This window comes from Epinephelus fuscoguttatus, linkage group LG18 (assembly GCF_011397635.1).
Source record: "Epinephelus fuscoguttatus linkage group LG18, E.fuscoguttatus.final_Chr_v1".
In the NCBI taxonomy this organism is placed as follows: domain Eukaryota; kingdom Metazoa; phylum Chordata; class Actinopteri; order Perciformes; family Serranidae; genus Epinephelus; species Epinephelus fuscoguttatus.
In genome coordinates this window covers 9,427,994-9,440,366 of record NC_064769.1, presented here as the reverse complement: position 1 = coordinate 9,440,366, position 12,373 = coordinate 9,427,994, and the positions used below count along the sequence as shown (strand labels likewise).

General features: G+C 41.7%; 1 protein-coding gene across 1 annotated transcript; it reads left to right on the top strand.

The window, feature by feature from the left end:
- The first annotated feature begins 8,948 nt into the window (after window positions 1-8,948).
- Window positions 8,949-11,053, top strand: gas1b (growth arrest-specific 1b). The gene has a single exon (XM_049604765.1). The coding sequence runs from the start codon at window positions 9,352-9,354 to the stop codon at window positions 10,123-10,125; it is 774 nt and encodes a 257-aa protein (XP_049460722.1). The 5' UTR covers window positions 8,949-9,351; the 3' UTR covers window positions 10,126-11,053.
- The last annotated feature ends 1,320 nt before the right edge of the window (window positions 11,054-12,373 follow it).

Genomic DNA, 12,373 nt, shown 5'->3' with positions numbered 1-12,373 from the left:
TGTTACATTCACATGTTTCATACAGTGTTCCTAAAGTGACAAAGTATATGAACTGATTTTGTCATTGGAAGATGGAGGGGATGGCAGATGTTGTGTCACCTGCCAAGCTACAGACCACTGCAGACCACTATTTGAGACCAACAAATATCAAAAACGCTTAATTTAGCATGTCATTGCTGCAGGGGTGGACTGGCCATCTGGAGGTTCTGGAGAATCACAGAACGGCCAGTACTCCAGGACGGCCGGTGGCCGCCACGCAGTCATCACCGTTTTTTTGGGGTTTTTTTCGTTTTTCTCCCTGATAATCTACTGTTCCACATCCAGTCCACCAGGTGGCAGCCTTTAAATTGGATGCCAGCCAGCCCATAGATATCTATGAGCCGGCTGGCCGCCAATCAAATTGAAGAAGAAGGAAGCGCATATTGTATGCGCACCGGTTGTTGTGGGCTGGGCCAAGTGAAGAGTCCAGGGCTGTTTTTTTAGTCCCAGTCCGCCCCTGCATTGCTGTCTTTCCAGTGTTTTTTTAGGCACCAAATATGCATGTTTTGTTCAACATGTCCACAACATAATAACGTGCAAATGTTTTCTGGCGATTGGGTTGAGATCGGCAAAGAAACTCACCATAAAACGATTAGTTGTCATTTTGTTTATTACACATTTTAAACAAATGAGATATAAGGTGTTAGTGAACTTTAGAAGTGCTGGTATTATGAGTACCTCTGGGTACATTTTGTTACCATTTGACAGAGCCAGGCCAGCTGTTTCCTTCAGTTACCAGTCTTTGTGCTTAGCTAAGCTAACCGGCTGCTGGCTGTAGCCTATTTTACAGATATATGAGAGTCTTACCATTACCACACTTAGCATTGTGGTTAACAAAACATGATTCAGTGTACCTGATCAAAATGTCTTTCTTCATGCTCTTCAACATAATGTAGCACTTAATAAAACTTATTCACAGGAGTAGATGAAGGAGCCTCCTAAGTTTAGGCTTCAATTCACTAAATCTTATTCTCAGTGACCAAGGGTCAGCCATTCAGCACATACCTCCTTTTTTTCTCGTCAGTTCTTGTAATGTGGATGCTGGCTAGTCACTTTATTCCTTTCAGGTTTCTTGTTAAGGCCTTGATCTAGTGAACAATAATTTCTCTGTGCAGAGGTTGAGGTGGCATATCTGTATCTGAGGAGCTATTTCCTTTCAAAGAGAAATGTGATCCAAGTTTGGAGAAGAGAGGAGAGGTCATGTTTCAAAAAAACTTGTCTGCCTTAGAGTCTTTTTTTCTCTTGCAAAAGCTACTCACCTCCTTTTTAAAACGCAGATACCGTCATCACCTCTGGAGAAATTTGTGTGGCTTTATTATCCTCCGCTCTTTGAAAAGAAATGGCTTTGCTATCTTATCATTACCTGACCACTGTCACCAAGTCTCTCTACATTGCAGGGCCAAGCAATCCTGGAGAGTTTCCATTGTTCCACAGATTTTACTGCAGGTGTCATCAATCTACTACAGCCGCCACTATCAATTACCTGCCTTTGTGATGGCAAAACCAGCGTCTACCTCTCTGTCTGGAGTTTAACTCTCTGTTCCGATCTATTAAACAGCCCCATCTGCTTTCCTGCTAAGTCCCTGAGTGAAACAATAACAACGAGAACATGAATCTTTTTGTAACGTTATCCAGCTTTACTCCCTGCCGTGGTGTTAATCTGTTCCGTGAAACAAGCCAAAGGAATCTGAAAGTTTTGCTGATGGGAAACCAAAACAACAAAACAATTGTCTGTCTGTTCACCCTCATATTATACCACATTACAAACTTTTGGCTTTGACGATTATAATCCTCTGACTACCCTTGGCTACTTTACAGCCGGAATGACCCATGTTTGAACTTGTGGCTTTGTTCTTCTCACTGAGTTCAAAGTCAAGTCTTTTTCCTGCCATGGTGCATGGCTTCCCCCAGAGGGATGCACTCTCAGAACATGTGGTATCATCCTAAAACATCTCTGGCGCGATAAAAGTATGGGGTGTGCTCTGGAGTCTGGAGAGAAAATATTGGGAAAGAAAATGATGCTGGTGAGCTCAACACTAATCTGTACCAAATTTCATGGCAATCTATAGAGAAAATGGAAGCGATAGGATCACCAGAGTCATTTGAATGCATTTGTCTGGAAACTAAGAATGTCTGTATGAGATTTTGTAGCAAGTCATTTGTAGACATAGATATATCTTACTGGATACGTGAATTCCTTGAAGTGCTGGTGGCGCAAGATGTAAAGTCAGGGGATTACTAAAGTCAGTAGGGTTCATCTACTGGATACCATGAATAAATCTACCAACTTTCATGACAATCAATTCAATAGTTGTTGATACATTTCACTAAAAAACAAAAATGTAAATGTCAAAGTGGTGCTACTGCTAACTTCATGGCATCACCAAAGTCATCAGGATTTATCCTCTGGGGATCATGAATTTCTGTACACAATTTAATGGCAATCCATAAAATAGATGGGAGAAAGAGGATCACTAGAACTATTTTAATGCATTGTCCAGAAATTAAGAATGTCTGCATGAAATTTTGTAGTAATTCATCTTTCAATCTTGTAATAATTCACTAGATAAGTGAAATCCTTGACATGCTCGTGGCACTGGATGAAAAGTTAGGGAATTACCAAGGTCTGTAGGATTCATCCTCATGGATATCTGTACCATATTTCTTCAGTCAATCCAATAGTTGTTTTTCACATTTCTTTTAATCTCAGGATCCATCAACTATCAGTGTGACGACAATACAGCCTCTGGGTATGAGGACCAATATGTCAGGCTGATCAGGTGTGGCCAGCAGATATCTGAGCTAAAACTTCCTCTTCTGTGCACTGGTCTCTTTGGCTTATCTCTGTAAGCAGACTTCTGCATATGAATGTAGATACTTTTTTAAAAAAAAAAAAAAAGCTAATAAAGCTAACTCGCTGTCAGATGCCACACAGATTGTTTAGGCCTACCTGCTGTTCAAATGTGATCGATCAATACTACTCAGACCACCAATGGACCACAACCCTTCTGATACCAAAATCGTTTCCCGTTGCCTACAGATTCTGCATACATATCTCTTAAGAGATCTCAATTAACTAATAACTAAAAATGTAAATGTCAAAGTGATGCTAGAGCAAACTTCACAGCATCACCAAAGTAATTAGGGTTCATCCTCTGGGGCATCCTAAATTGAAGTACAGAGTTTCATGGCGATCCATCCAGTAGTTGTTGACTGACAGACAAATGTTATGCTGTAGTGTGTGGCTAAAAGTACTTTGATCCGGATGATTCAGTTCCTCCTGTCTAATCTTTCGGGTGCATACCAGACAACAAAATGATTGCAGTGTTGTCGACTTAATTCAAAAAGACACCTCTACTGCATATTCAGGTCATGACTATGCATGCAAGCTATTTTCTTGTTTTCACCAAAAGCATGAATTCCTCTTTTTCATGTGAGAAGAATAAAGACAAAATATCAGCATGTCTAAGACTGACATCTGAGAAGTTTCTATGAGCCACAGAAAAAAAATGAAAAAATGCGGGCAGAAAAACACTTGGCAGCTTTTTAATATTGACTCCTTTTCCTCCCTCCCCTCTCTCTCCCCCCTCTCTCTCTGCCTCTCTCTGGGCTTGGAAGCACTTGAATACAAAGTTCAGTGAATTGTTCTGGCATAGCAGCTTGTGTGTAATGACTTCTGACAGCAGTGGAGACAAACTGAAGAGCATGTCTGTCTCCGCATGAGTATTTACAAATCTACTCTCGGGAACCGCATTCCAATTCTGGAAACACTATTATATGCAAGCCGCCATGAACAACCGCATGTACAGGATGCATATCCGGAGGTGCTCGTTTGAAATAAATGGAGGACGCGACTGCAAGGGACACTGCCTTCATATTCCCTGTAGAACAGTCTGAGAAGTTTGTTATAAACGTAAAGTATCTCTGTGATGTATTAGAGTAATTTAAGAGGTACAGTTTGGGGGAGAGCAGCTGCCTACTCCATCATACAGAGCCACTGGCTCCACTGAATCTGGCTGTTGTTCTCATCTGGCTGCCATCCAACACTGATGGGATTTTGGATCTGCTATGCATTATGAACTCCTTCTTAAAAGTGAAATGCAAGTGTGGCCAGGGTGTGTTCTTTAGTTTGTTTCTGAAAAGAACGCTTTGTATGAGCCTTGTGCATTGGAGTGTGTGGCTCTACAAAAGGCAAAAGTTAGAGATACCCAAACTTTGCGCAAAAGTAAAAACCATGTTAAATACTTATGTCTTAAGTAGAGACACAGCACCCATATCTATCTCTGTTAAGAGCCTGCTTTGGCCTTCGTGGCTTGGGCTAATGTCAGGCTCTTTGTAGTTAATGTGGACCCTTGAGCAGTTCACCATTTGGGCTTTCTCTAACCTCCACTTTGATGTTGCTCTAAATTGAGTCTGCAGTCATCCTGTTGTTCTGGTACGCCAGCTGGAGGAGGTAGGGGGGGGGGGTTGGGTTGTTTGGCTAGGAAACTCTTTCTGCACTTGTCTTGACTCCTCTCTAATCTTTCTAATTGGAATCGGGGGGTCTGAAGGTCCCCTGAGAGCTGCCACATCTTTGTGGTCATAGTGTGCTGATGTGACGGGGTCAGAAGAACAGAGTTATCCCAATGACTGAGTGGTTTTCTTTTCTACACTTTGTTCTGGCCTCAAGGCCCCAAACAGATCCATTCTGTTTTCGTTCCAAGTGGCTTCACGCTTGGTGGTTGTTTACATGGTGTGTGGCTGAAGTTGTTTTTCCTCTTCACACTCCTTTTCTTGTTAACTGTTATTGTCAGGAAACACTATAGGAAATACCCTTTACCAAAAGGTGAAGTGCTGGGCCATTAGGATTTCACACCTCTGCTTACATTTGCACAGAATGGGCAGTAAAAACAAATAGCCAAATGTGTTTTTTCTTTTACTTTTCTCACATGAAGGTCTCTGATACTTTCAGCTCACTGTCAGGAAATCATAGTTCCTAAACCTCAAAGCTGTTATGTCTTTATTGGTGTGTGCAAATGTGTCTGTGCAGTCTTCACGGGTACGCTGTGTCATAGCTACGCAATTGAGGCCTGTTGTGTTTCATGGTGGAAAGTGTAAGACAGGAGCTCTGCATGTGTTATAACAGCTGTCGTCTCTCCCTGCGGGGAGGCAACACAATCCCAGAGTTTTCTGAAGAAGCTGTGCCTCATTACATTTGGGTCTCAATGCAGGGATGAGCAATTATTCAAGAATGAGACCACAGCAGTCGAACTATATATCATGTGAAATCCAAACTTTGTAGGAGTATAATAGAAAGCAAGAGATTTATGGATAGACTGCGGAGATCATCTATCTGCCTGTCTACTTTTGACCACCGTGAAAAATCTGTGGTGGTAAGTAACAAAGTACAGAAGCACTGTACTTAAGTACATTTTTTAGATGCTTTACTTGAGTATTTGAATTTTCTGTGGTGGGGTGGGTGGATGGGTGGTTCTGTCTGCAGAAGCCATAACCCAGTTACTCAAGATAATCCACAGACCTTGTTGTGAGCAGTTTTATGTAGGAACTATTTTCTTTATACTGAACTACACCTACGGGTGGCACAGTGGTGTGGTGGTTAGAACTGTTGCCTCACAGCAAGAGGGTTGCTGGTTCGATCCCGGGTGTGGGAGCCCTTCTGTGCGGAGTTTGCATGTTTTCCCCGTGTCAGCGTGGGTTCTCTCCGGGCACTCCGGCTTCCTCCCACAGTCCAAAGACATGCAGACTGGGGACTAGATTAATTGATGACTCTAAATTGTCCGTAGGGGTGAATGTGAGCGTGAATGGTTGTTTGTCTCTATGTGTCAGCCCTGCGATAGTCTGGCGACCTGTCCAGGGTGTACCCTGCCTCTCGCCCGATGTTAGCTGGGATAGGCTCCAGCCCCCCCACGACCCTCAAGAGGACGAAGCGGTTAGAAGATGAATGAATGAATGAATGAACTACACCTGCCGACCATATCACTGCACATAAGGAAGTATGCATCTGCTCATGGACGAGGGGCTCGGGCTTGTGACAGCTTTAAGATTTAAACATAAATGGCATCCTCCTCGGCAGAGCTTGAATGTTAGCTAACACAGTGGTGTTTTGATTCGATAATGATGATAAAGTGGATGCCAACATGGCGCCTCTTGATTCCAATGGAGTTGCTTGTCTGGCACATACTCCTAAAACATTTTCTAGCTTCTGGGTTTACTTGCACGGTATGCAGCCCACTGAATATGTGCAGTAGTGTTTCTCCTGCTGGCGTTGCTCGGCTCATAGACTTTATACCGAGATGACGTCACAGATTTTTAAATTGCTTTTCGCAGCTTCAGGAGAGTTTTGCGAATATAAAACCATAATGGCTCAAAAATTCACAATAGAAAGAGCCATAACTGATCTTGTTTGCAGTTTCAGGCGTCCTGTCAACAGTTTTATGGACATCTCTTTTACAGTGGTAGCCGTTGGGGAAAATGCTTTCTGGGCTACGGGGAATTTTTTACTGCAGTGTGATGAGCTTTCCTGGGGGCCTGGTAGATGCACACTTCCTTCTGTGCAGTGATACAATTGGCAGGTGTAATTTGGTAGAAAGAAAATAGTTCCTATATGAAACTACTTACAACAAGGTCTGTGGATTATCATGAGTAACTGGGTCATGATTTCTGGAAAGAGACATTGCTGCTGAGTTTGTCAAATGGTTTGTTTTTGTTTGTTCGTTTGTTTTGGCACTTTAAGCACCACAAGCTGAGTGCCATCTAGTTCCATTATATTGGGGAGAATGCAGACATCTCTACAACCAATATTTCCAACACTCAGCAACTCACACCAAAACAATCTCGACTGATAAATAGCACTACAGGTAAGAGGAAAAATGCGTAATTTTGATTTTAGGATGAACTGTCCCTTTAAAGTGATGTACAGATGAATGGATTAATTACTAATATAAATTATTCTGAAATGGTCCATTCTACATAAAGAGTACAGTACTTTCACATTTGCTATAGCCTATAAGGGAAATTTCGGTTTATTTCAACCCGTCTCCTATCGTCCTAAATTTGTTTCAAGTGACTAGTGACATAGAAATAATATTTAGCATGTTAGCCGTTAGCCTAGATACAGCCGGAGCGCATAGTAGCGTCAGACCTGTTAAAACGTAAGTGAACAGGCATACCTTCAAGTGCAAAGTTAGTCCACTAAACAAGTTTTTTTTTCCACAAAGACCACCTCATATCATTAGGATAAATGTCAGAGAATATATAGAAAACGACATGTGAACATGTTGTCTTACCTTACCGGTGTGGTGCCATGTTTGTTTACCATTTAGCTCTGCTTTCCAAAGCGCGACCAAAATATCGCTAGAACAAGCAGCGATCTTATACCGTGCCTGAAATCTCACGAGCTTTAGATAAAGCCCAGCTGGATACTACTCCAGGTGGAGGTGTCTCGTCCTCGGTCACATCCAGACCTTGAAAATAAGGCTGCAACTGGTCCCATTCCTTGCAACAGAGGCATTCCTCTTCTGTGGGCACTGGGGCACAGCATTCACAGGTACACCACCAATCTCCAGAGCGACACAGCCTTGCAGCAGCCATTCCTCCTCTCTCGTCCTCTACCTGTTGCGCCTCTCTCTGTCTCTCTCTCTCTCTCTCTCTCTCTCTCTGTGTCTCTCTCTCTGTCCCCTCCGTTCTTCAATTTCACAAAGCTCTTTGTCAGTGTATTCTGGCTCAAATAAATAAGGGCGGCCATCAAACTCTGCAAAATCAAATTCCTCCTCCACAAAGTCGAAGGCTGGCAAAAAGTCAGCCATTATTCTATAAATCTTTCATAAAATAAATGAATGAACTTTTCTGCTGATCGCTGCTTGTTCTCGCGATATTTCGGCCACGCTTTGGAAAGCAGAGCTGGAGGGGTAAACAAACATGGCACCACACTGGTAAGGTAAGACAACACGTTTACATGTCGTTTTCTATATGTTCTCTGACATTTATCCTAACGATATGAGGCGGTCTTTGTGGAAAAAAAGCTTGTTTAGTGGACTAACTTTGCAGTTGAAGGTTGCCCATTCACTTACGTTTTAACAGGTCTGACGCTACTATGCACCCCGGCTGTATCTAGGCTAATGGCTAACATGCTAACTATTATTTTTATGTCACTAGTCACTTGAAACAAATTTAGGACGATAGGAGACAGGTTGAAATAAACTGAAATTTCCCGTTAAGTGTATTAGGATACTTATACTTCTGTATTTTTACTTTAGTTTTACTTGAGGGTTATTTCTACACTATAGCTACTTTTACTTGTGTAAAGGATCTGAGTACTTCAGTACCTCTATTACTGTAAAAAAAGTTATAAACCCATATACAAATAAAAACTGTAACGTGTCATTTCATACAACAGTATCATTTTTCTTTACATTTTTTAAATTAATTTATATTTTGAAACAACCAACAACAGAATACGCAGTGATAAAATATAACTGTACATAAAGGAAAATTAATTAATTAAAATTAATTAAGTATATGCTCAGATAATGTAGGCTATTATATTTGTGTTATATACCGAGAAAAAGCACAGAAAAGGAAAGAAAGTACATGTATGTGTCAAATGCTTAACCATGTACTGACATAAACATCCATGCACTCATATATAAGTTAGGCTTGTATACTCTGTATACAGTGAGCAGTATAGGTGATGCACATACTGGCCACCAAAACACAAGGATGCTCTCATCTGTACAAAGCATCAAATACAAAAAAATAAAATCTTAAACGTTTTTATCACAAGATAAAGTTTCAGTTGCAGAAAGTTTCCCTTTATCTCAGTGTAAAAACAGTAGCTTGCGTCACTGCCCGCATGTGACGACAGAATCACAACAGTTTATCGGACCAATCGGAGGTGGTTGTTGCAGTAACCTAATCAGCCCATCACCACACAGCCTTCATCACAAAGCTGCGGCAGCTCGGGAAGATGCGGGTTGGCAGGGAAGGCGGATGAGTGACTTTAGGAACAAGGATACATCGCGGTACTTTTGGAAGAGTTTGGGAAATAAGTTTATCCAAACTTTGACTTGGTGAGCGACAGGCATTCGCACGTGAAACCACCTAAAACGGACTGGGACTGGCGAGAACTGGAAACTTTTTCTCAAATGAACTTTATAGATCTTCCTGCTTACTTTGTGGCGCCTCATTGACTTCAAGTCCCCAACTGTGATATGATATGAAACCATCTTGGAATAACCTTGTTTTGACGCAGCGTGATAGAACCACAGAAGCCCATATGAAGTCTAACTTTTTTAAGATTCATTCTTCCTGGAAATGGCAAGTCGTGCCATATTGATGGAGCGGACAGCGGTGTTGATATGCAGTGTATTGATCCTAATCATCGGCTTCTGTGTCGGATCTCCTAACCACAGCCGCCGGCTGGTCTGCTGGAAAGCCATCCTGAAGTGCCACGGAGAGCCGGAGTGCCATTACGCTTACGACCAGTATGTTTATGCTTGCGCGTCTGTCATCAATGGGGACCGCAAGAAGTGTCCCAGTCACTGCATCTCCTCTCTCATTCAGCTCAATCTAACCCAAAGCGGCCCGGCTCTGGAGGACTGCGACTGCGCCCTGGACCCGGTCTGCAGGAACACCAAACAAGCCATCGAGCCGTGCCTGCCGCGGACCAGCACCATGGGCTGCACCGAGGCCCGGCGGCAGTGTGAGATGGACCAGACGTGTAGCTCCGCTATGAGGGATTATTTATTTCACTGCCGGAAACTTTTCGGTGGGGAAAGGTGCTCGGACGATTGCCGCAGAGTGATCGCCAACATGCGCTCCATACCGAAAGCGCAACAGTTAGACACTTGTGTGTGTGATGGCACGGACAGGAACATATGCGAGTATATCAAATTCAGCATGAAAACTTTCTGCTCCGATGATAGGTTCGCGGGCAGCGGCTTTTCAGACGCCGAGGATGATTCTGATGACGATTATATCGACCAGGATGATTATCAATATGTGGAAAAATCAAAAAGTGACTCCCCACCTGCTCAGACTTTGCTAAATGTCCTGACCACCATTTTGGTTTTAACCAAATTTATCTGATAAGCTGCTGCCATTAAGAACAGCAGGGAAGTCAGTGCTGTGGCTCGTTGTGAATCAAAAGTCAACTCACTAGAATCTGTGTGCCTTGTTGTTATCAGCCTTTTCTTTGTCATTAAACTAACATTTGGGGCTTTTGAGTTCAACACTAAACTTTCTGCTACACATCTGCACAATTCACACAATCCATGCCATTAACTGTTTGTTAATCACCCAGTAGCACATGCTCAATTTCAGTTATAAAAATGTTAGTCATCTAATAATGCTAAAGGAGCCTATTTTTGTATGTTGGCTATGTAAAGATAGATTGTACAGTATATTGTATAAAAATATTTGTTTATGAGTGACAAGAGATTTGCACTGTATGAATAGGTAGGTTCCACTCTTTTACTACATTATGACCACACAGGAAGGACAAATGTTTAAAGTGCCTAAAACCCTTTACAGCCTACCAGTTTTATTCACCATATGACCATATCAGAGGCATGCTGTGAAAGCACAGTAATTATCTTGTACCAGCTGTACAGAGACTTTCTCCACAACCCCTTCATTACAAACCAAAGTTGATGTAAGCCACTGAAATGTGTCTAAATCCCAGGGAAGATAATGCATCTGAAACAAGTAGCTCCTCCTTAACCTTGTAAACATGGATGTTTGCTGAAGGTATAACATGTTTATAACGTGTTTCATTCTTGAAAACTGTTCAAACATGAGAAGGTAAACTTCTCCTCTTGGGGATTTGCAACCCAAATGGAGCCAAGAAGCTGTTGCGTCAGTTTGTTTATCCTCACCCCCTGTGTTTGTTAGAGGTCCTCACTGAGAAAATAAAAAGATAAGTGTGTGTTCAGGTGAGTGGAGATATTAAGTGCCCATTAAGAACACACTCCTCTGAATGTACATGCACATTAAATAAAGAAGAGTTTTTAAAGGATTCATTCGGAAACTGTGTGACTCTGTCTTTGACTTTTAATCTTTAGTCTTTTTTAATTAATTTTTAAAAGTTTTTGGCTTCATGTATTAATTAAAAGAGCACAAAGCAATGTTGGGTCATTGACAGTAATCTCAGCTGTTATTTTGTTAAATTTAAGTACTTCAGGTTAATTGTAGTTTAAGAGAAACAATATGAAAATGCTTAAGTCATCTTTTTTTTCCCATGATAGTTATTATGGCTGTCTAATGAAATTTTTCTTGGGTTGTGATGGATTTGGGACCAACTCTTCTTAAAGGCATTTAACACAAAATGCAATTTCAAATACTTAAAGGGATAGTTCTGATCTTTTTAAGTGGGGTTGTATGAGATACTTATCCATAGCCAGTGTATTACCTACAGTAGATGTTGGTCAGCACGCACCAGTTTGGAGTAGCAGGCAGGAGTGTAACACGATGGCTAAGCAATGTACTGCTGTTGAGGTGGGCAACAGCAAAACATATTTACGCTACCTTAAAACATATTAGTAACAGTTTAAGTGTGTGCTGTATTTATAATATGTCCACTGCTTTACCTTAACCTTCACACAGTGAATTCTCAACATGGAAATGAAGCTGTTTTGTCACTCTCTTCAAAGCCAGACTGCATTGAGAAAAAACAGTAATTTTTAACATCACTGAAGACTGGAGCTGCTGGTCTACTGCTGCCTTGATCAGTTGGTTTGTGAAAACCCCTTTTGAGCATTACTGTCACAGAGTAACACACACTAGCTAATCAAGGCAGCAGTAGACCAGCAGCCCCTGTGTTCAACAAGCCAAAATAACTATTTTTGTCAATTTGGTCTGGTGGCTTTGACAAGATCACAGATAGGGTAATGAAGTTGGCTTCACTGTTGTAAAGGGCTGTCTGACGGCAAGGTAAAGCGGTGAATATTTTCAGTGTACACTCAAACTTATAAAGGATTTTTTATGTGGGACATTTTTAGGCAGCTAAAATTCATTTTACTGCTGCACCCATTCACAGAGGTACATTAATGAGCTGCTGTGTTGGCTCTCCTGCCGCTTCTGCAAACTGGGCGTGTGCTGACCAGCATCTACTGTATGTAATACACTGACTATAGATAAGTACCCCATACAACCCCACTTTAAAGGATCAGAGCTATCCTTTCAACTGTGGTTTTAACACTTTTGCAATCAGGGGCCGAAGCCAAAACAATTCCATGGTTCTGCTGGCATCCTGGGTGTTTACCCAAAATGTAACTGAGAAACATTCTTTAAGTATTAAGTGTCAGTACTACTTAGAGCATGTAACTGGCCTTAAAAC